At 42.9% G+C, this 23,986-nt stretch overlaps 1 protein-coding gene across 9 annotated transcripts in view; it reads left to right on the top strand.

Moving 5' to 3' along the window:
• The window catches only part of FN1 (fibronectin 1), a 130,479-nt gene that overhangs the window by 71,723 nt on the left and 34,770 nt on the right, over positions 1-23,986 (top strand). For 5 of the 9 annotated variants that reach the window (XM_039341915.1, XM_039341913.1, XM_039341912.1 and 2 more), the window contains exons 23-30: positions 1,063-1,231; positions 2,203-2,289; positions 2,829-3,020; positions 10,968-11,240; positions 12,283-12,465; positions 13,441-13,530; positions 14,054-14,323; positions 23,146-23,262. In XM_039341915.1, the coding sequence (XP_039197849.1) occupies positions 1,063-1,231; positions 2,203-2,289; positions 2,829-3,020; positions 10,968-11,240; positions 12,283-12,465; positions 13,441-13,530; positions 14,054-14,323; positions 23,146-23,262 (1,381 nt within the window). The remainder of the gene's footprint in view (positions 1-1,062; positions 1,232-2,202; positions 2,290-2,828; positions 3,021-10,967; positions 11,241-12,282; positions 12,466-13,440; positions 13,531-14,053; positions 14,324-23,145; positions 23,263-23,986) is intronic. The other 4 variants (XM_039341917.1, XM_039341914.1, XM_039341919.1 and 1 more) reach the window with 1 other exon arrangement.

Raw genomic sequence — 23,986 nt, 5'->3', positions numbered from 1 at the left:
TTTTGGTAAATTGATCAAAAGCTATATATACATTTAAATATTAATGTGATAGAGGAAGAGAATAATGTTCATAAAGCTCTCAGTCTTACTATTTCCTGATAATTTTTTAACAGCCAACCTGATTAATTTTATTAAATAAAAATGCCATACTGCTTTCTAGCTAAGGGCTATTCTAGAAATAAATTTACAAAACTGTTTAAATAAGAAATAGTAAAAAATCAAAAGAAAACAAAACCATTGTTTGATGAAATGAGATTGAAAAATACTGCCAGCATGTGATGTCCTCTTCATATGCCCTTGCAGTTAAAACTGGCACTTTGTTTCATGTGCAAGTTTCTTCTTTTTTGACGATGGCATTTGTTAATTATTTTTGTATTTTGTAGTGCTAAAGCCAAAAATAATCCAGACGATATTCCAGGAAAAATCATATTCTGGATCCAGAATGAACAATTTTACAGTAATATTTAACAAAAATGAAAAACTATAATTGTTGATATTTCAGTGTTTTGTAATACTCCTTTGGAGTTCCCAAGACAAGAGAGAAAGTAAGAAATAAGATAAAGAACAGCCCTCCCCCAAAATATATACAACAGCACAGAAACCTTAGATTCTAAATTTTTAACACATAACCTATGGAACAATTTTCAGCTTGATGAAAAGGAATGTTAGTAACATATTCCTTGCATAGCAAAATTGTGCAAATTCTGAGATTTTCTTTGTTAAATTTGAGTATAAGGAGAAAAGGGAGTGGACCATGCTGACTGGGGAAATTCTGGGAGTTGAAGTCCAGACATCTTAAAATTGGCAAGGCTGAAAACTATTAGATTCACTGCTGTTTAAAATTATTTAAGTTAATTTTTAATATATTATTAAAACCATAAGATACCTTATCTCTTCTCCTATCCATATCTTTCTCAACTCTTACATTGGCAGCTTTAATTCCAGATGCATTTCTAATGTGTATTTTCTGAAAGTTGACCAGATTCTCATCATTCTTGTCCTAGCACAGGACAGAAACCAATATATATCAGCAAAAAATTGTTTATTCTTTTTCTATTACAGCTAGGGGTGAGACCAAGCCAAGGTGGAGAAGCTCCAAGGGAGGTCATCTCAGAATCTGGAAGCATTGTTATATCTGGCCTAACTCCTGGTGTAGAATATATCTACAGCATTAATGTTATTAAGGATGGTCAAGAAAGAACAACACCTATCGTCAAGACAGTAGTCACACGTATGGGTCATTTAAGTATCTCATTATATTCTGAGGCAAAGACACCAAAGCTACTTAGCCTCTGAGTGTGTCCCAACAAACTTCAGTGGAAATATTTTGGGCCAAATGATTTTCTTAATAAAACATATTAAGAAAAAATCTGATATAATTTGAGATAAGAAAATTAGGAGTAATGATATGACTTCATAACTATTTTTCTTGTAACATATTTGTAAATAGTGTTTAAAACTGCCACAATTGCATAGAAGGCGCATTATCTAAATCAGTGGTTCTCAACCTTTCTAATGCCGCGACCCCATAATACAGTTCCCCATGTTGTGGTGACCCCCAACCACTTATACATCACCGGGTGCCAGGGGCGTGGCCAAAGAAAAGGGGAAAAATGGTGGAGAGCCTTGTTTGGTGACCCCCGTGAAATGGTCATTCGACCCCAAATGGGGTCCCGACCCACAGGTTGAGAACCACTGATCTAAATGCAGATTGGCCGTATCAATTTAGAAGGAACCCTGGGGCTTTAGTTGCCTACCCTGTCCCATATAGATCAACTCACAGAGATCGGCTGCTGTTGGAAAAAATACTACTAAGCTATCAATAATTTCTAGAACTGAGTTTAGACAGTTATTTTACCATATCTGTGACATAAAAAACATTGCAAATGGAAAGAGGACTTGTTGGAAACTTTTCCTGAGATTCGTTTTTGTGTCTTTAAAGCACAAGAAATGAGAGTTGTGTTTTTCTACAAATCTAACATTTTGCTTTTATTTCTCCTTTAAAGTTTTTATTAGTTTATAGTATACAATACAATGAAAATACAAAAGTAAATAGCAGGAAGGATAGGAAAAGGAAAGGGGAATAGAAAAGTGAGGGTAGGGAGAAAAAAAAAGACATTGACTTCTGATTTCCTTTGGTGCAGTAAAATAGAATATCAACATCAGACCTAACCTTGCTAACATTTTGCTTTTATTTCTCAGCACCATCTCCTCCCACAAACTTGAACCTTGATTCTAACCCTGACACTGGAATCCTTACTGTTTCTTGGAAAAAAAGCACTACTCCAGGTACCTTATCCTTACTCACGAATCCCCTTTTGATTAAAGCACTCCAGCTCTCTGGAATAGCTCACCTGAGGCTTATGCCAACTGAGCCGATGTTCCTAATGCCGTTGGTAATCAGGTAATTGATATGGGATAGCTTGTAGCAGGTAGCTTTCCTAACAGGAAGTGGCTCCATTTTCTAGAGCATTTTGCACATTTTGAGATACTCGGCTAAGTTTTGAGCTTCAGGCATTTAAAATTAATGAAAAATAACACAGTATGTGGTAGAATAAAAATTTGATGTTTGATAGCCAGAAAAATCATACTCTAATCTAGAAACAATCCTCTTAATCTATGGTCTAATAATTAAATATCACTTCAATGGTGACCAGAATAAAGTTAGTAAATATTGAATAGTCCTAAATCAATATTTGTAAAGGTATATAGACAATTATGGGTGCTTGATTTAGAGTGTTAAAATAATTGTATATCTTAAAATAACTACACTGATTCCTGTATTTTAAAGATTACATTATGTGTGGCTATTTATCATTTTGTATTAGACATCACTGGATACAGAATTACAACAGTCCCTACAAATGGGCAAGAAAGCTACACTCTGGAGGAGCAAGTGCAAGCAGAAGATACATCCTGCATTTTTGAAAATCTGAGTCCTGGTGTGGAATACAATGTCAGTGTTTACACACTTAAAGATAATCAAGAAAGTTTGCCCATCTCTGAAACCACCACACAAGGTAAATTAAAAAATGAGCAATAGATCTGATAAATTAGTCCTATTAGGCCTCTACATGAAAGCTGTGTTTCTATGATTTTCTTCTGATTTGCATGTGTGTGTATATGTGTATGCATGTATGTGTGTATGGTATGGATGTTCATAGATAAACCCGTCACTAAAATTATCCTCCAAATAAATATGCATAAAAGTAGAAAACTCTGGACTTTGAAAACAAGATTTAGTTTTTTTGATTAAATTGATTAAATCAATAATCAGATATCCAGATACATGTTTCATGTAAGTTACATAGCAAACAGATCATTCCTCAGTTCAGATTGTCTTGGCAGTGTGATTCAGTGAGAAGAAATTTTAAGTGATTGTTTCTCTGTTATTCTCTGCCTAGATATGCTACATCTAGAGAAGTCATATTAAACACTGTTAATTAACAAACGAGGCAGAAGAGTATTGTAAAACAAAGGTTTTATCTGTTTTGTTTATGAATGGGCAACCAATTTTGAATTGAGGGCCACATTCAATTTTGTTTGAGGGAAAGGGGACTGTACTTCATAAGTAAGTACGAGGACAGAGTAAAAATATCAGGTATAAAATAATAATCGGTACCTTATATAAATAAATAAAATATTTATCCTTTGTCCTCTTAAAAGAAGCCAAAAGATGGAGGTGAATACTTTAAGAAACATGACAGTCTTATATATATTTATTACCATTTAATATTACAGAATCAGATACAGTCCCAACCATATTGTAATCAGGTGGAACATTTGAAAAGATGCAATATAAAAGAAAAAAAATCAAAGTATGTCTGAGGTTTACTGTAATATATCCTTTTATTTAAATAAATTATTACTCTTTTAAGAATGCTTTACATAGTTTCTAGATTGATTGTCAGAGAAAATAGAATAGAATAGAATAGAATAGAATAGAATAGAATAGAATAGAATAGAATAGAATAGAATAGAATAGAGCTGGAAGGGACCTTGGAGGACTTCTAGTCCAGCCCCTTGCTCAAGCAGAAGAACCTATATCATTTCAGACAAGTGATTGTCTAGTCCCGTGGTGGCAAACCTATGGCATGTGTGCCACAGGCGGCACGCAGAGCCCTCTTTGTGGGCATGTACGCTGTTGCTCCAGTCCTAGGCCTTCAGTCCCGTCCATGAGCCACCTGCATCAAAATCTCGGGCAAGTGGCTTTTTAAGCTGGGTTTTATAAAACCTTTTCACTTTAGGCCTCTGCTGCCATATGCAAAAAAACAAAAAAAAAGTTCAACCAATCAATCAATTTCAAGTCACGGGGAAAAAAAGATCTCGCAAAGTTGGAATTGATTGATTGAACTTTATTTTTAGTCCCACATTGTGGCAGAGGAAGTGATGGGGGACCGCGTCAGAGCTGAAAAGAAGATGCCATGTGGGGGGTGGGGGGAGCAGCAGGGTGCTCTGCGAGGGTTGGGTTGGGGCAGTGGGAGCAGGGCACTCCACGAGAGTTGGGTTGGAGTGGTGGGAGAAGGGCGCTCTGTGAGGGTTGGGTCGGAGCGACAGGTTTGTTCGGGGTGGTGGGAGAAAGGCGCTCTGCGAGGGTTGGGTCAGGGTGGTGGGAGAAGGGCACTCTGCGAGGGTTGGATCGGAGTGGCGAGGCGGTGGGAGAAAGGCGCTCTGCTTGGGTTGGGGTGGCGGGGTTGGGTCGCTCTGCAAGGGTTGAGGCAGGGCAGTGGGAGAAAGGTGCTCTGCGAGGGTTGGGTCGGAGTTGCAGGAGAACGGTGTTCTGCGAGGGTTGGGTTGGAGCGGCGGCGGTGACAGAGTGCTCCGTTGGGGGGCTGGCAGTGGGGTGCTTCTCACTGCATTTTCCCCCCTGGACCTTTAAACCATTTTTAAAAATACAACAAGAGTTGTATGTATCACAGAAAAGCCAACCCATGGGTGAATGGAATACGACGGCCTCCTTGAACTTACCGTCTTACTGCACGTCAGAGCAAAGCCTTTCCTGCTAACAATAACTAAGGCGGGTGTTCCCTGTTTTAAAATAACCACAAAACCCCCACCCTTCCCCCCGAAAACACAACTTGCGCGCCTCCGAAGCCAACGCTTAATCAGAAAGTTGCCCACCCCACCTCCCATAGAGCTTCGGGAGTGGACGAGAGCTGCCTTTTAAACAAAGGCGGTGGGGAGGGGAGGGTGAAATTCTTTGGACAGTAGCTTTTCTCATTCTCGCATTCTCTCCGTTTTTAATCCCATGAAGGTGTTTGGTTATTTTATTAAGCCATTGGTGGTAGCCTTCATAGCGCTGTTAACATCATGGTCTGTTTAATAATTTTACGCTGTTGGCTCCCATCCCCTCACTCCCCCCCCCTGTCATTTCTGCTGAGGTACATCTTGATTCATGTTTATTCATATTTATCCTGCCTTTATAAATAACTCAAGCCTAATACTTTTTCCTCAACCTATTTTCCCCGCAGCAATGACAACTCTGTGAGATGAATTTTGTTGTGAGGGAGTGACTGACCTAAAGTTGCTCAGAATGACTGACCTAAAGTTCATGCCTAAAGCGGGACTAGAACTGGCAATCTCCCTGTTTCTAGCCTACAACCAAATTGTCTTTCATGTTGTCGCCTTGTGACTCCCTTGTTGAAATTCAAACAATGGATGTGTTTTTTAAATTATTCCTCGGAACAGATCAGTTTAAAAGAGAAGAACTCTTGATTGTGAGACCATTTTAATCTTTCCATTTAGGATTATTGTAATCCGTGTGAGTTGGAAGTACTATAGCACTTACCTTCTTCCATCCTTAACAACACTGAAATGGCTTTTTGGTTGGAGAGCTGGTGGCTACTGGTCATCTCAGCCTCCTTGAGGGTCTTGCCCTTGGCCCATGGGTGGAGTGCATTCCCCTCACACACCTCAGTATCTACCATGGCCACCAGCCACTGGCAAAGGTCCTCTAGGCCGCCGCCCAGAGCTGCAGGCCTACCCAGCACGAAGGAGGTGAAACGGTCAGCTAGGAAGCCCCATGTAGAGGTGGTAGAGCATGCCCAGCAGAGATGGGGGAGGCACGCAAGCCTAATTGGGACTGGGGGACCATGGCACCAATGGAAATCCGGCTTTCCCCGCTTGGGGTGGCCTTGCTGGGTGTGGGCATGCTCTACCACCTTTACTCGAGCTTGCTAGCCGGCCATTTCACCTCCTTTGTGCTGGGCGGGCCAGGTGCTCCAGGCAGTGGTGGTAGCCTAATGGACCTGTGCGAGCTGCTGGCGGCGAAAGCCCAAGGTGAGGCTAAGGTGTGTCGGGCCAAGGACAAGATCTGCTCCACGTGCGGGCCAAGGACAAGATCTGCAAGGGGGCAGAGGAGATGACCAGCAGCAATCTGCTCTCCAACCGTAATCAAAAACAGATGGGACGGAGTAGGCGCGTCCAGCAGTCTGCATCACACGCTTCCCCCTCCCATACTCCGCCTGCTGCTGGAGGGTTGGCCCAGTATTCGCAGTGGGCTGTGGAGCCCCAAAATGTGCCGGTCGAGGAGTGGGCAGGCTATGGCTGCTGACGGACACTGTTGGCCCCCATGCGCTTGCTGTGTGTGGTGTCAGGCAGCAGCCGTCCTGGCCCCTGCCTTGCTTGCCTCATCCCCACTGTCCCACCCACCAGCGACCCCCTGGATCTCCCCCAACCCTGCCTGGCCCCCATAGGCATCCCTCCCCACAAGCAACATCGAGGTGGTCACGCCTACTGCAGCCACGTCCATCCAGCACTCAATGATAAATAAGTGGGGTTTGGGTTGCAGTTTGGGCATTCAGTCTCTAAAAGGTTCGCCATCACTGGTCTAGTCTCTTCTTAAAACCCTCCAGTGATGAAGCGCCCACAATTTCTGAAGGCAGGCTGTTCCACTGGTTAATTGTGCTTATTATTAGGAAGTTTCTCCTTAATTCTAGGTTGCTTCTCTCTTCGATCAGTTTCCAACCATTGTTTCTTGTCATGCCCTCTGGTGCATTGAAGAATAATTTGACCCCCTTTCTTTGAGGCAGCCCCTCAAATACTGGAATATTGCTATCATGTCAGCCCTGTTTCTTCTTTTTTTTAGACTAGCCAAACCCAAGTCCTGCATCCATTCTTCATATGGTTTAGTCTCCAGGCCTTTGATCATTTTAGTTGCTCTTCTCTGAACGTTTTCCAAAGTCTCAACATCTTTTTTGTAATATGGTGACCAAAATTGGTTGCAGTATTCCAGGTGTGGTCTTACTAAGATTTTATAAAGTGGCACTAATACTTTGCATGATCCTGATTCTATGCCTCTGTTTATACAGCCCAGGATTGTATTAGCTTTTTTTGGTTGCTGCCTCACACTGCTGGCTCATATTCCAGTGATCATCCACTAGGACTCCAAGGTCCCTCTCACAGTTACTGTTTTTGAGCCAAGTCTCGCCTAATCTGTTCCTAAAAGCTTTGATTTTTCCTGTCTAAATGTAAAAATTTGTTTTTCTCCACATTACAATTCATTTTGTTGGATAGGGCCCATTGTTTAAGTTTGTCAAAATCTTTTTGGATCCTGAGCTTGTCTTCTGGGATTCTGGCTATTCCTGCCAGTTTAATGTCATCTGCAAATTTGATGAGTTCCCCATCTATTTCCTCATCTAAGTCATTTATGAAGATATTGAAGAATATGTCAGGGCCCACTTCAAAACCACATCCCAAGAAAGCAGGACTCTTGGAACAGTTTCATTCCAAAAGGAACTTTTATTAGGAGAAGCTGATAGCAGGCATAATAGGCAGGATCTGAGAGTTTCCCACTCAGATCAATAGGTTAAAAGAGTCCCAAGCAAACCCCACCCCAATAGTTCATCCGGTCAGTTTGAATGGGCCAATCCTCAGGTGTTAAGTCCGCTATGGGAATGGAGCTGATAACGGGTCCGTTCCCATGCTTGTAAAGATATTGTTGGGTCTCTGCACTTTCCCTTCTGCAGAGATAAGCCAGATGGTTGGAGGCACATTCCTTTCTCACCCCAAGGTAATATCAAGGGAGAGACAGTTTAAAGAATAAGTTTGTAGAAACAGCAAAAGGATACATTGTGGCAAAGCAGAGAAACATACCACAGAGCCTTCCCCCTTCCTCCTCAGGAGAATGGCAGAACCCTCAGAAAGAAATGAAGAAGAAATGAAAAAGATCCCCCCCAGGGAAAGAATGGGTGCTGACATCATACTGGGCCTAAGACTGAGCCTTGTGGTACCCCACTAATTATTTCTCTCCATGTGGTTGTAGTACTATTGAGGACTACTCGTTGAGTACAGTTTGTCAACCAGCTACAAATCCATCTGGTGGTGATGTTGTCTATTCCATCTTTTTCTAACTTACCAAGCAGTAGGTTGTGGCCTACTTAGATGGAAAAAGATTTTGCCCCTAATTTTCAGAGGCAAATGGGAAGGAGGCTGTAGGTGCAGTAAAACCTTTGGATTCATCCAAGGTTTAACCATTGTTCACTAATGAGTGAGAAAACAGGGTTGGATTAGATGATCTCCCAGGTCACTTCCAATTCTATTCTTGTTAACTGTTAGCATTATTAACTCAGCTCTTCTGATCTTTGATGTGTAGGAGAATGGAAGCTGGTAGAGAATTCTTGCTGCAGACTGCCAGAGTCAATTCATTTGTGAGATTTAGTTATTGACACTGCTATTTGATGATTGTCTAATATTTGGAACATATATTAAGGCATTCTTGATAAACATTGCAAACTGAATAATTGAAATTTGCAAAGCATAGCATGGGAATATGTATTTAGCTATTATATCAAGACGACTTCTGCTATCAGATTACTGTCTTAGATCAAAATACTGCTCAATGAGATAAAAGACCCTAAAATACAAAAGGTGATCCAACTGATCCATTTAATAATTGTCAGCCTTCTTTATTCAAAAATGCACCTTATTGTGCTGACAGTCCGGCTTTTTGAGAAATTTCTTACTCTTGAGAAATTTGCATGTAGATGCAGTTATTATTTCTCTGTTGTCTTGCTGTGACCAGTCTATATTGCTTGAATGTGGGGACTGTATAACTATGGGGTAATCAGTATAATTAAGGGATTTTGTTTTGTTTTATTTTTAATCTGAAGCTGGCTCCAGGTGCTAGACTTCACAGATGCTTACTGTTAACACTCCTTGGCATTTCTAAACGTACACTGAATTTGTTAAAATCTTGTAATACCCTAGTATTATTCCAAGGACTTAATCCAAAACTACTCTTTTAAAGAAATAACTTTTACAAAGATAATGTTTCTTTTGGTGCTTTTTAAAGATGATACAGTAAGCACATGTCTTAGAAAAAAGTTTTAATTTAGCCAATTCTTTACAATATAATTGGTAAGTTTCCTTTACAAAATAAAAAGTGTTTGGCATATGTAGATGCAGTACATATAGATTTCCTTTGATATATTACATCCTTTCCAAATTTTGCTTTAATGATTTGTTAGTATCCAGATTCCCTTTCTTAATACTTTCATTAGTGCAAATAATTTGTTTTTTTTTGCTGCAGCCATCAAATATTCTGTCTCCTTTATCTTCCCATCCTAATATTGTCAGGTCATGAAAGGTTTTCAGATACAGTTGGTAAAAGAAACAAGATTAGGCTTTCAGAGTTTCATGAGCAGCTCTGTTAGACAGCTCTTAATTCAGTGTGATGTTATTGAATCATAAGAATAAAGCCTACAAAATATCCTCCAGTAGCACTGATGGATCAGAAGGAGACATTTGTGCTCAAAGGAGGTGTAGGTGATAAAAGGTGATCATTTTCAAGAGTCTCTGAATTTGGAGAAGTGACATGAAACCTCTTCCCAGGCCCCTTTAGCTCCTCTTCTCCAAGAGTTTGGTGCCAGAATTCAACAACAGACGGTGGAACCCAATTGTATATTACTTTTCTGCAGAACAAGTGGGTTCAAGAGGTTCATCATATCTGTTTTATATATGAAAGAAGTTTTGCCTCTGGCTTCAAGACAGTTGTTTTTCTTAGACCTGCTCATTCCTGCCAGATTCTCCCCCAAATTTAGAAAAAGCTGGACTTGGAAAGAACCAGGGAGACAAGATAAAAAATCTAACATTGCAGTAAAGAGGCTCAGAGAAGGCATCATTCATACACACATGCACATGGACGCATGCACACACACTCTCTCAGTTGCAGTCTCTTAATTCCTAGAAGACCAATCATATTTAACACAAGAAGTTAAGACCAAGAGCCAGATGAAGAAACAATCCTACAGACCATCAGAGAAAATTTCAGACCTTAGAGGAGTGTATTTTATCTTTGTTGCATATGGTAGTCTTCTCTTTTTTATATGGAGAAGAAATCAAGTATCATATTGATGGCTTTTACAAAGCAAACTTGATTCTGGCAAGCATATGTGCTACTGTTGAAGAATGAAATAGCAAGACAAGAGAATGAAAGATTTATTTTTTCTTTAGAAGTTCAAGGTGGAATATATAGTGTTCCTCCTCCAGATTTTTCCTATAATCCTGTGAGGCAGGCTGGGCTAAAATCACCCAGTGAAGGTAGATAACATTGGTTCTCCTCATCCTGGTCCTACTGCAGGTGCAATACCTTAACTCCTCCAGCTTGAGAGCACTTCCAACAGTCTGGCCAAGTTGGTAATTTTTCTGAAAAGCCCTATGATGGTCCTTTTTATCTTTGCTTATTTTGGGCAGCATTTTTGTAGGATTGAGCTCTAAATATTATTCCCTTTATGATACATAAAACAATTTTGAAAACTGGAAGATAAGCTAGATACCTAGCTAAATACTAGTCATTGTAAATCATGGTGTTATAACTATAACCATATTACAATATCACCATAGGTACTTTATTCTTTTTTTCATTTTTAGTTGAAGTAACCTGATGATCACTGTTTTTTTTCTCTTGTTCTTTGTCATGTTTTGCCTCTGTTTGTTATTACCTCCTATTTTGCTCTCTAATGCAATAGAGATACCCCAGCTTACTGACTTAAGCTTTGTTGATGTAAGTGATACAAGCATCGGCCTAAAGTGGACCCCAATAAATACTTCTGCCATTATTGGTTACCGCATCAAAGTAATTGCCACAGGAGAAACTATCCCCATATTTGAAGATTTTGTGGATTCTTCAGTAGGATACTACATGGTTACAGGCTTGGAGCCAGGCATTGATTATGAAATCAGTGTAATCACACTCATTAATGGTGGAGAGAGTGTCCCTACTACGCTGATTCAACAAACGGGTGATTAATGAAAAACTACTGAATTAAAGTGCTGTTTCATGATGTCACTAGCTGCTTGGATGACAAGTAGAAATAGCTCCTTTACTGCTATTTTGCAGTGGGGACGACCAGTAGGTAATTTTTTTATTTTAGATAGTGGATGAAAATCAGAATAGTCTGCATTACCACTCATTTACAGTCATCTGAATTTGTCTTATTTAACTTGTGAATCTGCAATTGGAAGTCTCTGTTTTCATCAGATCCTATGTTACTAAGCTCTGATATTTGTATCTAGTTTTATGGAAACATGTAACTTTCATTCTCATAACTTCCCTATCAGAGAGGGTAAACTATACAACACAATATTCCTTGCTACATCAGTTTGATATGTGTGCAAAATTTTACCATACATTATCCTCATAGTGTTTGGGTATTATAGTGGCCCAAATGTTGAAATAAATCCCCCAAATGATGTGGGGGAAAAAATCCTCCTCCAAACTCATGCTAGTGACAACTATGGCAGTATGGGAAGATTCTCGGTAGTGCATGTACCAAACATGACCTGAGAATTCATTATGCATGGCAGACTAGTGTTTATTCTATTTGAATGGATACTATCATGATGAAGTCATTGTAAAGACCAAGAGACTTCAGAAAAGTTGTGTAGCCTCCTCTCCTGCATGTGTGTCAAATGTTATAAAAGAAGGTATGTACTGTTTCCTTCATTGTGCTGCTGTAAAGTAAATTGAGCCTCTCATTTGATAGTCTCAAAAATTGCATTATATAGATGCAAAGGATCTCAGTTCCTTTCTGTGAAGAAAAGCAAAACAATAGTAATAATGTAAGGCATAATTAGAATCTATAAAGGCTGAAATGAGAGGTTAAAGATGCTTTACAACATGTTTTGGTTTAAGTGGAATTAAAGATAGAAGGTTAGAAGGTTATTTGCATGTGTTTGGTCAATAGTGGATTTTCTTTGTGCATGAGCTTGCATTTTTTTGAATCAGTATTGAATCTATCTCTGCTTCTTCTGACAATATATGTCGTTATTTTTTAAATTCAGCTGTTCCTCCACCAACGGATCTCCGTTTCACCAATGTGGGATCTGATACTATAAGAGTAACCTGGACTCCACCAGCATCTATTGAATTGAGCAGTTTCTTGGTTCGCTTCTCACCCATGAAGAACAAGGAGGATGTTGCAGAACTTTCCATTTCACCTTCAGACAGTGCCGTGGTTTTAACAAGTAAGAAGCTTCTTCAAATTGAAACCACTTGATCTTATAATGTTGATCTTTTGGGAGATGTATGAAAGGTTAGGTGCCTGACTTTAGTTACCATGCATTTTCTTCCACTTTTTATAATCAGCTGTAACATTCTATAGAAATAGTTGAATTTCTTGAGAGAATTTATGGCACTATAAATTAGAGGAGATAATATATTGAATTATAAGGTAACATAGCTATTGTATAGCTCTCTATATATATTTATTTCTATAGAGTTTATCTAGCCTTCAGATATCTTTTTTTTTCAAAGTAGAGAAATTGGTTTATCAGTCATTGAGCCAAAGTTCTCATCTTTCTTCATGATTGGCCATATAATTCAGAAAAATCTGGAAAGTGAACAGTTAACTATTTTTTGCCTTTTTTATTTGATATGATGGATTAAAAATAATTGAAAAGTTTCCATTTCAAAAGTTTCCAATTCAGTTTGCTGAGATACTGACTTGCGTTTGATAATTAGCTTATGATAGCATTTTTCATTAATAACATAATTTCTCAGAGGTGGTTTGGCTACTGCCTTTCTTAACCTTTTGACACTGACTCGGGGAACCCTTTCATAAAAATGGCAAAGAATACAAAGCCTTCACAATACAATACACATTTCACCTGTACAACCCATGTTTTTTGTTTAAAACAATAGAGAATTGGTAGGCTGGCAGCTGAGTCACTGCAGGTGCTAGCAAGTTCAAAAAACAATGTTTGAATCTTTTTATAATTTAACTGCTATTTATTTTATGCAGTATTAAATGAGTGATGGAAAGAATTATAAATTCTATTCAAATTCAATTGAGTTTAAGGAAATTCTTATAAATAAAGCACCTTAAGGCAATGGCTGGGTATCGTAATCCCAAGGTACAGAAGTGTATGGAGAGATTTGGGGTTAGGAATGAAAATGATTTTGGCTAATACTTGGGTATCATTGTGATTGTAATCTTTCAGATCTCCTTCCTGGCACAGCATACTTGATCAAGGTCTACAGTGTATATGAACAACATGAGAGTAAACCTCTGAGTGGAGAGCAGAAAACAGGTCTGTAAAACAACAAATATAAAATAAGTGTTTCTTTAATTTTTGCTTGGAAATAAAACCATTATATATACATATACAGACAGACAGCCAGACAGACAGCCAGACAGACAGATACAGATACAGATAAATAGATATATAGAGGTAGATAGATATAGATAGAAAAATAAATAGATACACACATATACCTTTTATAATTGTACCATCATTTTAGCTAGAGTAACTATCTCCCCCTCAATATGATTTCTATTTAGATATTATAAAACCTTGTAAAATATGGGATTTAGACCATAAGTAGCAAGTTTTCAGCTGGAAACTAAGCAGGGGCCTTCAGACAACAGTGGAATTAAATTTACAGAAATAAGTCCTTTTCCAAAATGAACATGGTTTCAATCTTTCAGCAATCTAGTGTGGGTTAAATTATTCCTGTTTACAATGGTTGTAGGTATATGTAGTTTTCTTTTCTCAAAAAGACATAAACCAGTTACTGAAGTTTGGGTTTCTATTTTATTTTCTTATGAAACAGGTATTGATTCCCCCACTGGACTGGATTTTTCAGAGATAACAGCCCATTCTTTCACTGTCCATTGGATTGCCCCCCGCGCCCCCATCTCTGGCTATAAAATACGCCATCACCCTGAACAAGGTGGAAGTAGACCCAAAGAAGTCCGTGTTGCACCATCTCGCAACTCCATCACTCTCACAGATTTGATTCCAGGGTCAGAGTATGCGGTTAGTGTATCTGCCTTTTATGGCAAAGAAGAGAGTTTGCCCTTAATTGGACAGCAAAGTACAGGTAAGAGCTAAATAAGAAAAATAATTGCAAATTATTTCTGTCTTTACCTGCTGTATCAGATTCCACTTTTGAAAAAAAATCTCTTTCCAAAAATTGAATTAGCAAGTTGAATCAGAACTCACTTTAATGGGTTTGGATGTGGTATAAAAACACAAGAACCTAAATGTTTAAAAATGACTTTTTGAAAAATGAAACGATACATTGTAGCAGCTTAAGTTATATAGGGACAGAAACTTCTTCAAGTTTCTTCTGTATCTATCATCACTACAAGCAGAGATCCAGTCCTATATGTCTATTTGCTCTCTGTTCAACATAAAGATGAAAAATGTGGCAGCATCTGCAGCCAATGAGCCAGAGAAACTTGGAACATACTCTAGTGACATTAAACACAACAACAACAACAAGAAGGTGCTTTAAGTGGTTGTGAAGGGTGTGAATAAGATAAGGAATATCTGAATCTGTTTGTGGAATACCAGTTTAAAATGATTCAGATGAAGTATTTTGGACCTCATGTGAACACAGGATCTCTCTGCTCTTAATGTTGCAGTATTTTTTCCCCAGACTCATTAATCAGTAGTAGAGAGGTGCTGTGAGTGAGATGAGAGAATGAAAGTTGAGAGGTGTTGCCAACTCCCATTCAGACTCTATGGACATGTGGGTAACTTTGTATTGCACTTGGAAAAGGGCCAGGGCATGTGTTTTGATGCTGCAGCATACCTTGTAAGACACTTGGGTGCTGCATGTACTGTATATGACACCTGAATCATTTCATAAATAATTTTAAAGCATGCATTCTCCAGTACAGGAGATGGAGAATCCACCAATGGGTTTTCTCTGTCTGCCTGCTCTTGAGACCAAGTAGCCAAACTTGACACGCCCGCTCTTGCTAGGAGATACAGTCTTGACTTGGTCTCCAGCTCTTGAAGACGTGTCAGGGTTGGCTCTCTCAGTAGATAAGCAGGTAGAAACTTATTGGTGAATTCTCCTTTGTTAATAATATCCATCAATACAGTGGGGCAAAAAAGTATTTAGTCAGCCACCAATTGTGCAAGTTCTCCCACTTAAAAAATGAGAGAGGCCTGTAATTGTCATCATAAGTAGACATCAACTATGAGAGATAAAATGAAAAAACAAATCCAAACAATCACATTGTCTGATTTGGAAAGAATTTATTTGCAAATTATGGTGGAAAATAAGTATTTGGTCACCTACAAACAAGCAAGATGTCTGGATTTCACCAACTTGTAACTTCTTCTTTAAGAGGCTCCTCTGTCCTCCACTCATTACCTATATTAATGGCACCTGTTTGAACTTGTTATCAGTATAAAAGACACCTGTCCACAACCTCAAACAGTCACACTCCAAACTCCACTATGGTGAAGACCAAAGAGCTGTCGAAGGACACCAGAAACAGAATTGTAGACCTGCACCAGGCTGGGAAGACTGAATCTGCAATAGGCAAGCAGCTTGGTGTGAAGAATTCAACTGTGGGAGCAATAATTAGAAAATGGAAGACATACAAGACCACTGATAATCTTCCTCGATCTGGGGCTCCACACAAGATCTCACCCCATGGGGTCAACATGATCACAAGAACAGTGAGCAAAAATCCCAGAACCACACGGGGGGGCCTAGTGAATGACCTGCAGACAGCTGGGACCAACGTAACAAAGGCAACCATCAGTAACACACTACGCCGCCAGGGACTCAGATCCTGCAGTGCCAGACGTGTCCTCCTACTTAAGCCAGTATATGTCCGGGCCCGTCTGAAGTTTGTTAGAGAGCATTTGGATGATCCAGAAGAGGATTGGAAGAATGTCCTATGGTCAGATGAAACCAAAGTAGAACTGTTTGGTAGAAACACAGCTCGTCGTGTTTGGAGGAGAGATAATGCTGAGTTGCATCCAAAGAACACCATACCTACTGTGACGCATGGGGGTGGCAACATCTAGTCTCCAGATCTCAACCCCATAGAAAACCTTTGGAGGGAGTTGAAAGTCCGTGTTGCCCAGCGACAGCCCCAAAACATCACTGCTGTAGAGGAGATCTGTATGGAGGAATGGGCCAACATACCAGCAACAGTGTGTGCCAACCTTGTGAAGACTTACAGAAAATGTTTGACCTCTGTCATTGCCAACAAAGGATATATAACAAAGTATTGAGATGAGCTTTTGATATTGACCAAATACTTATTTTCCACCATAATTTGCAAATACATTCTTTCCAAATCAGACAATGTGAATGTCTGGATTTGTTTTCTCATTTTGTTTCTCATAGTTGAGGTCTACCTCAACTATGACAATTACAGGCCTCTCTCATCTTTTTAAGTGGGAGAACTTGCACAATTGGTGGCTGACTAAATACTTTTTTGCCCCACTGTAACTGTAATACTTAGAATATTATAATACTTATAATATTAAATAACTTAATACTTCCCCACTGTTTCCCCTGCAGCGCTGGGCTCAGCACTGCCTAAAATCGGAGGGGAGGTGGGGGGGAAGCAACTGCTTCACATTTGTTTTCCCCAGGGCTCTGGGGGAAAGTATTCTTGGGTAGCTCACTGAGCTACCTTAAGAACGATCTTCTTCTCCCCTCTCAGGACCTGAGGAGTTGCATTCAGAGCTTCCACATCTGATTAATTCCATTCCCAGGCCTCCGAAGCCATTTGCAAGCCGTGGGCGCCATTTTGGTTGCCATTTCAGGCAACGAAGCTTTAAAAAACTGATTCCAGGGCTCCGCTTTTTTCAAGCTTCGATTGGAGGCCACCTTTGGGGCTATTCCCTGGCATAGCACCCAGCGCTGTGGCCACAGCTACCCCAGCGTTGCCAAAACTTCCTTGGGGTTGATGCGGCCCTTTTTTGAGGGCAGAAGGAGTCGCGGCTGCCATTTTGTTGCCGCCTAAGGCAATGAAGAATAAAACAGTTCCCTTTTGCAGGATCTAAAATTTTTTGCTTGCTTCTGTGGCCAAATCGCTCATTCCTTCAGGACTTCAGTTCCCTACTTAAGGCACAGCCCCAGGGATTCTAATTATCTCTTCCAACTCAGTCGGTTGCCATTTTGATTGCCACGTGGTTGCTTCTTTAGGCCTCATCAAGCCAGGACTTAATAGTCATACAGGCCGGGGCTGCATTGGAGGAGCGTGTGTTTTATCTCATTTGCCACAGACCATGCCAAATTGCTCAACAACCTTTGTCTTTATTCTTCCTTGCTAGGCCTTACTTCAGGCCCTGTGTGCCCTTCATTGGGCTATCTGGTGCACCTTGACTGGCCACCTAAGGCCTCCGGGCGGAGCCCAGAGCGGGTCCCCAACCATGCCTTTGGTATCAGCCTCAATTGCCATGACCAAGCCCAGATAGATTTGATTTTCTGGTCAGGTGGTCAGGGGAACAGTCCTCGTTACTTGCTCCAATTTCGCTTCCGCCAACCGCTTGCCTGCCAGAGCTCCGCCTCAGTTTCCCTGAGACAGCTTAACCCAGGATGGAGGACTCCTCGGTGCCTCAACCCATGGGCACGGCTTCCCTATCCTCCAGTTACGGCCGGCACAGCACCTCCAAACCGGAGGTTGCAGGCAAGCTCACAACCAAGGCTAAGGCCACTCTCAAGAAACCCTCCAAGTTGGCAGAAAAGCAAGCCAGCCGTAGGCACCAGGCTCTGGAGAAGGAGTTCTCCAGAGCACAGAGACAGGCAGGATTAGAGATGGATCAAATGACGGCCCCTGAGTTTGACCTTCCTTTAGGTCCTTCAACCTCAGCTCAGGGCGTGTGGTTCCTGACAGAAGCCCCCACCACACCTTCTGCACTGGTTCAGCACACAGTTACCAATCTACCATCTCTTCCCTCGGGTTCAGCTCCTGAGGTCACTTTCACCCCAACTGCAGCAGGGCTCGGGTCCAGACCTCAGAGACATTTTCTCCGATGGCTGACTTGAGGCCCTGTTGTCTAAGGTTGTGGACCACGCTCTAGCAGAACGGTCCTTCCATCCACCTGGACAGGGGGCTTCCACATCAGTATGCCTCCTTATGTCCCTCCTACGGGGATCCCTATGTTTCAGGAGCCCACATCTCCTGCCCACTCCTCAATGAGTGGATACTCATCTCCGCAGGGTGAGGATCAGCCGGACTTGAATCTTTCAGAGGAGGAGGAACTCCCCCCTGAACCCTCCCCATCTGGAGGTCTATTCAACCCAGCCCTGTTTCTTCCCTTTCTTCGCAAGGCCACCTCAACAGCAAATATTGGGTCAGATCAGTTCCCTCAGCTGCAGGCCTCATCGGATCCCAGTCCAAATCCGATATTCTTTGAAACGGTGGCAGCCCAGCACCATGTTCCCTGTCCTTCTATATTTCTCAAGGGGATCAAAAAGCAATGGGTCTCCCCTTCCACATTTCCGTCTATAAGTGGGATAGATAAGAGGATTTTTAGTACCTCTACTGACTTAAGCGACGCCGTAGAGGTCCCCAAGGTGGACAAGGCTTGGACCCTGCTGGTGTCCCAGACTGCAGTCGCTGGAGACATGTCTGAGGCGCTTAAAGCGGATGATAGGAAATGGGACCAAACTTTCCGAAAGACCCATCAATCAGCGGCTTGGGCAATTAAAACGGCCACTTGTGCGTCCTTCTTTGTCTGAACCACCCTTTTATGGCTTCGGCAGCTTCAGGCCAGAGTCCCTTCTGAGGACATTTGGACTCACCAAGACCTAAGCAAAATGGTGGCGGCAACTGAGTATGCTGCGGACGCGACCCTTCAGTCGGCCACCTTTGCTTCCAGGTCTCTAGCCTCCAACATTACAGCCAGGAGGATGCTATGGTTGAAACACTGGCAAGCTGATGCCAAGGCCAAATGGCGTCTCACAACTGCTCCATATCTGGGCAACAAACTCTTTGGGGAGGCTCTAACTCGGTATCTTGTGGAGTATAAGGACAAGTGGAAGGTCATGGCTCATCTCAATAAACGAGCCAACAACCGTAACACTCCGTATTTCTGCAGGCAGTCCTTTCGGCCGGCAGCAGGTGCGACAGCCACCCAGCCCTCCTGTTCTTACACACCCAGACAGGATAGGCCATATGACCATCCATATGACAGGTTGGCCTTTCGGCCCAGGCAGCAGAACCAATCCAAGAGGCCATTTCGAGGGGCAGGACATCCCTACAGGAGGTCCAAGTGACTCTTACACCGCGCTTCCCATAGGGGGAAGGCTTGCCCACTTCTTCCATCAGTGGGAACTCACATCCACGGACTCCTGAGTCTTACAAACAATCCAGTTTGGACTGTCCCTGGAGTTTCTGGCCAACCCTCTGGATCGCTTCATCACCTGTCCAACTTCTCAGGATCCAAACAAACAGGGACTTATGCAGGAGACCATTCAACATCTTCTAGAGATTCAGGCCATAGAACCGGTTACGCCGGACCACAGGGGAAGGGGATTCTACTCCATCCTCTTTGTGGTCCCCAAGACCTCGGGAGAATGGAGGGCAATTCTAGACCTCAAGAGTCTGAACTCTTACATCACATCTAAAAAGTTGAAAATGCAATCACTCCATTCCATCCTAGGAGGCATCAGGCAAGGAGACTTCCTGGCGTCAATAGACCTCACGGAAGCGTATCTCCACATTCCTATCCATCCAGATCACCGGCGGTTCCTCAGATTCTGTTACAGGGGCCGTCACTTCCAGTACAAAGCCCTTCTGTTTGGCCTCTCCTACACACCCAGGGTTTCCACCAAGATCCTGGCTGTGCTAGCCGCCCATCTATGCAAGGTACCGGTATGCGTCCAGTGTTACCTGGATGACATCTTGATCCAAGCATCCTCCTTCCGGGCGGCCCAGTCAGATCTGGAACTAACTATTCAGGTCCTCCAACAGCACGGGTTCTCGGTGAACTTCCAAAAAAGCCTCATCCAGGCTTCTGCATCTGGGAGCCATCATAGGCACCACAAACTGCATGGTCTATCTCTCCCAGGAGCGGTTGGTCAACATCAGGGACCTGGCTCGTCGGGTGTACAAGGACCGCACCGTTCCACTGGTCTTACTCACCCAGCTTCTGGGAAAGATGGTCTCCTGCATAGCCATAGTCCCCTGGGCCAGACTCCACTTGCGGGATCTCCAATGGTTCCTCCTGCCATTCCAACGAGTGAATGCCAGCGCATCCAACCGCCAGGTGAGGCTCCCGGTCTACACCCTCAGGTCTCCATGCTGGTGGTTCTCACAAGCGGTGACCAAGGGGTCACCTTTCAAGGAGCTGGACCGTCTCACCATTACGATGGACGCCAGTCTATTCGGTTGTGATCCTATCTAAAGTTTCAGTTTGCGCAGGGCCGTTGGTCCCGCGCACACTTGAGACACAACATCAATTGGCTGGAACTCAGGGGCATTCACTTAGCTCTTTGTCAATTCCGACACTGGATCAGGGGCCGTCACATATTGATCCTCACGGACAATGTGGCGTCCAAGGCCCATGTGAACAAGCAGGGGGGCACCAGGTCCAAGTCCCTTCTGTCCGAGGCACGGCTGCTAGGTTCCTGGGCAGAGTCCAACCTGGCCTCTCTCAGGGCCGAACACATTTCGGGGGTCGAGAACCAGCAGGCAGACTTTCTGAGTCACTCTACGGTAGACCCCTCGGAATGGGGATTGCATCCGGATCTTTTTTCCGAGATCTCCCACAGGTTCGACCATTTGGTCCTCAACCTGTTTGCATCGTCGAGCAATGCCCGACTCCCCAGGTACTTCTCCCGTTATTATCTTGCAGGGGCAGAGGGGACAGACGCCCTGCGGACTCTGTGGCCGCAAGGTCTACTTTATGCCTTCCCTCCCTTCCTGCTCATTCCAGCAACCATCCGCAAACTGCTCCAAGTGCAGGCGGAAGTGATCCTCGTGGCCCCGTACTGACCTCAGAGGCCCTGGTTTGCCGACCTGATGACTCTCTCCCGGTCTCCTCCATGGAAGATTCCCCCGCATTGCGTGTCCTTGCAGCAGGGGGTCCTCCAACACCCGGACCCTCAGTGGTTGCAGTTAACCATCTGGCGCTTGAGCACAGAATCATAACACAAGAATTATTCTCACCACAGGCAATTACCATGATTCAGGCCTCTCGTCGCCCGGTGACCAATCGCATTTATGATTCTACATGGAAAATTTTTTGCCATTTGTGCAGGAGGCGACAACTGGATGTCTACAAATTAACCATCCCTCAGATCGTAGACTACCTTCTGGATGGTCTGGACAGGGGCCTGGCCCCTGCGACCATTCGTAGGCAGGTGGCAGCCCTATCAATATTGCTCACTTGTGCGAATTCAGTTCCTGTAGCTCATCATCCTAGGATACCCGCCTTTATCAAGGGTGCATGCAACACTAGGCCTCCCGTGGTACACAGGTATCCCTCTTGGGAGCTGCCTTGTGTGCTTCGCGCACTCACGAAATCGCCCTTTGAGCCCATTGCTACTGTACCATTGCGGGCCTTATCTTCTTAATCGCCATCACGTCAGCCAGGCATATCTCCGAACTGGCTGCTCTCTCGGTCAGGAATGATCTTTGTATCTTCCACCGAGACCAGGTAGTCCTTCGGTTGGATCCCGCCTTTGTGCCCAAGATCAACTCATTCTTCCATAGGGCACAGGAAGTCATTTTGCCAAATTTTTGCCCCTATCCTTCCCATGACTTGGAGCGGCAGTGGCACACACTGGACGTCCGCAGGGCCCTGCGGTGTTACATCAAACGCACGGAGCCTTTTCGCAGATCAGAGGCTCTCTTTATTTCCTTCCGTCTGGCTTCCCTGGGACAGAAGATGTCCGTTGGCACTATAGGCAGGTGGATCAGGACCTATATCGCAGAGGTGTACCAGTCTTCTTTCCTGCTGGCTCCAAGTCATATCACAGCCCTTTCCACTCGCAGTGCTGCGACATCTGCGGCATGGGCCACACAGGCATCCATCGAGGAGATTTGCAGGGCTGCGACATGGTCCTTGCCCTCCCCATTTGTACGCCATTATAGGATTGACTGCTTTGCTTCCGCAGACACCTCCTTTGGTCGAAGGGTCCTCCAACAGGTGGTCTCCGGGGACATAGATCTGGCCTTATCTGTTTCTCACCCACCGGGACAGTGAGGCTTTGGTATGTCCCATTGGTGGATTCTCCATCTCCTGTACTGGAGAAGGGGCGTTGTCTTACGTGAACGACTTTTCTCAGTACAGAGATGGAGAATCCACACCCACCCTTTAGGTCAGTTAGGCCGGCATTAAGGGGTTGAGAGCCAACACCTCATACAACATCAGCCACTTTTGCCCTCGTCAAGACTGGATCTCCTAGCAAGAGGAGGCATGTCAAGTTTGGCTACTTGGTCTTAAGAGCAGGCAGACAGAGAAAATCCATTGGTGGATTCTCCATCTTTGTACTGAGAAAAGGCGTTCAGGTAAGACAATGCCCCTTCCCTAATAATCTGTGCAGTAATACTTTAGTGATCATTATGTGGTACAGTTTTGTACAGGAAAAGGCAACTGTACTATTTTGGAAGGTGGGGGATAAATTGGACCCCAAAGGCACTAAAGAAGCAATGATGTACCTTGAAATCGGTAGAGTTGAAAGTTCAGCCCATTTGGGCTTCCTCAACTAGGTATGCAAAGCCTACCCATACTTATTAGCATATTAATTGCTTTACAAAGAGGAGGAGGACTCCCATATCTGAAAATTACCCTTTTGCCACTGAATTTTGGCAGCATGATTTGGGGAACTTTGAAATCTGCAAAAATTGGATCTAGATAGCTGTATATAGTATAACAATTAAAACATGAATGAGATAAATATTAATCATTGCTTTTTTAAAAAAAAATCCCTAGTTTCTGATGTCCCAAGAGATCTACATGTGACTGCTACTGGTCCCACTAGTCTAGTCATCTCCTGGGATGCACCTGCTGTTACAGTTCGATACTACAGGATCACATATGGAGAAACAGGTGAGCACTGTTGGATGCTGATATTTGTAAGAAAAGATTAGCCTGCAGCTGAAAAAAATAAAGGGATGGTAACAGCAATGCATGAAAATCACTGATACCTGGAAGTGGAATATGAGTTAGAAAGGTGATAACAGGTGTTTTTTCTTTCAAGAACATCGTCCTTTCCACTTTTTAAAAATATCAGTAACACATAGTAAATCTGAATCTAATATGATTTGAAATTATGACTCAATCTTAATATAATTATAATGTACAGATTCATATTGTTTGATCATAATGTAATACAAATACAGAAGCAGTTAATGCAGGGCTTTTCAACCAGTGGTACGGGTACCACCTGTGGTACATTGGCACCTGGCAGGTGGTACGTGACCATCCTAGAAAAGTGGTAGCAGGGGAGGGGAATGAGCTGAACCAGTGGCAGCACCACACAAGCCTGAGCGAGAGATGGCTGGAGCTGCAGGGCTGTCAGGGCTCAGTGGAAGCACCAGGCTCCAGCTGGAGCTCGGCACTGATCCTGGCGCTTCTGCTGAGCCCAGAAGAAGCGCCGATCAGCTGGAATGTTGCAGCATCTCCAGAGTCTTGTGATTTACATTCAGACGCTTGGCAACTGATTCATATTTATGACTGTCACAGTGTTCCAGGGTCATGTGAAGTGACCAAAACCTGCTGCAACCACCCAGCAGATGGGAATAAAAACCAAACACCCCCCCCACCCCACCCC

The sequence above is a fragment of the Crotalus tigris genome, unplaced genomic scaffold (genome assembly GCF_016545835.1).
Source record: "Crotalus tigris isolate CLP2741 ecotype Arizona unplaced genomic scaffold, ASM1654583v1 scf7180000017774.6281472, whole genome shotgun sequence".
NCBI lineage: Eukaryota > Metazoa > Chordata > Lepidosauria > Squamata > Viperidae > Crotalus > Crotalus tigris.
The sequence above is the reverse complement of the archived record's forward strand: the minus strand, read 5'-3'. Positions and strand labels throughout refer to the sequence as shown.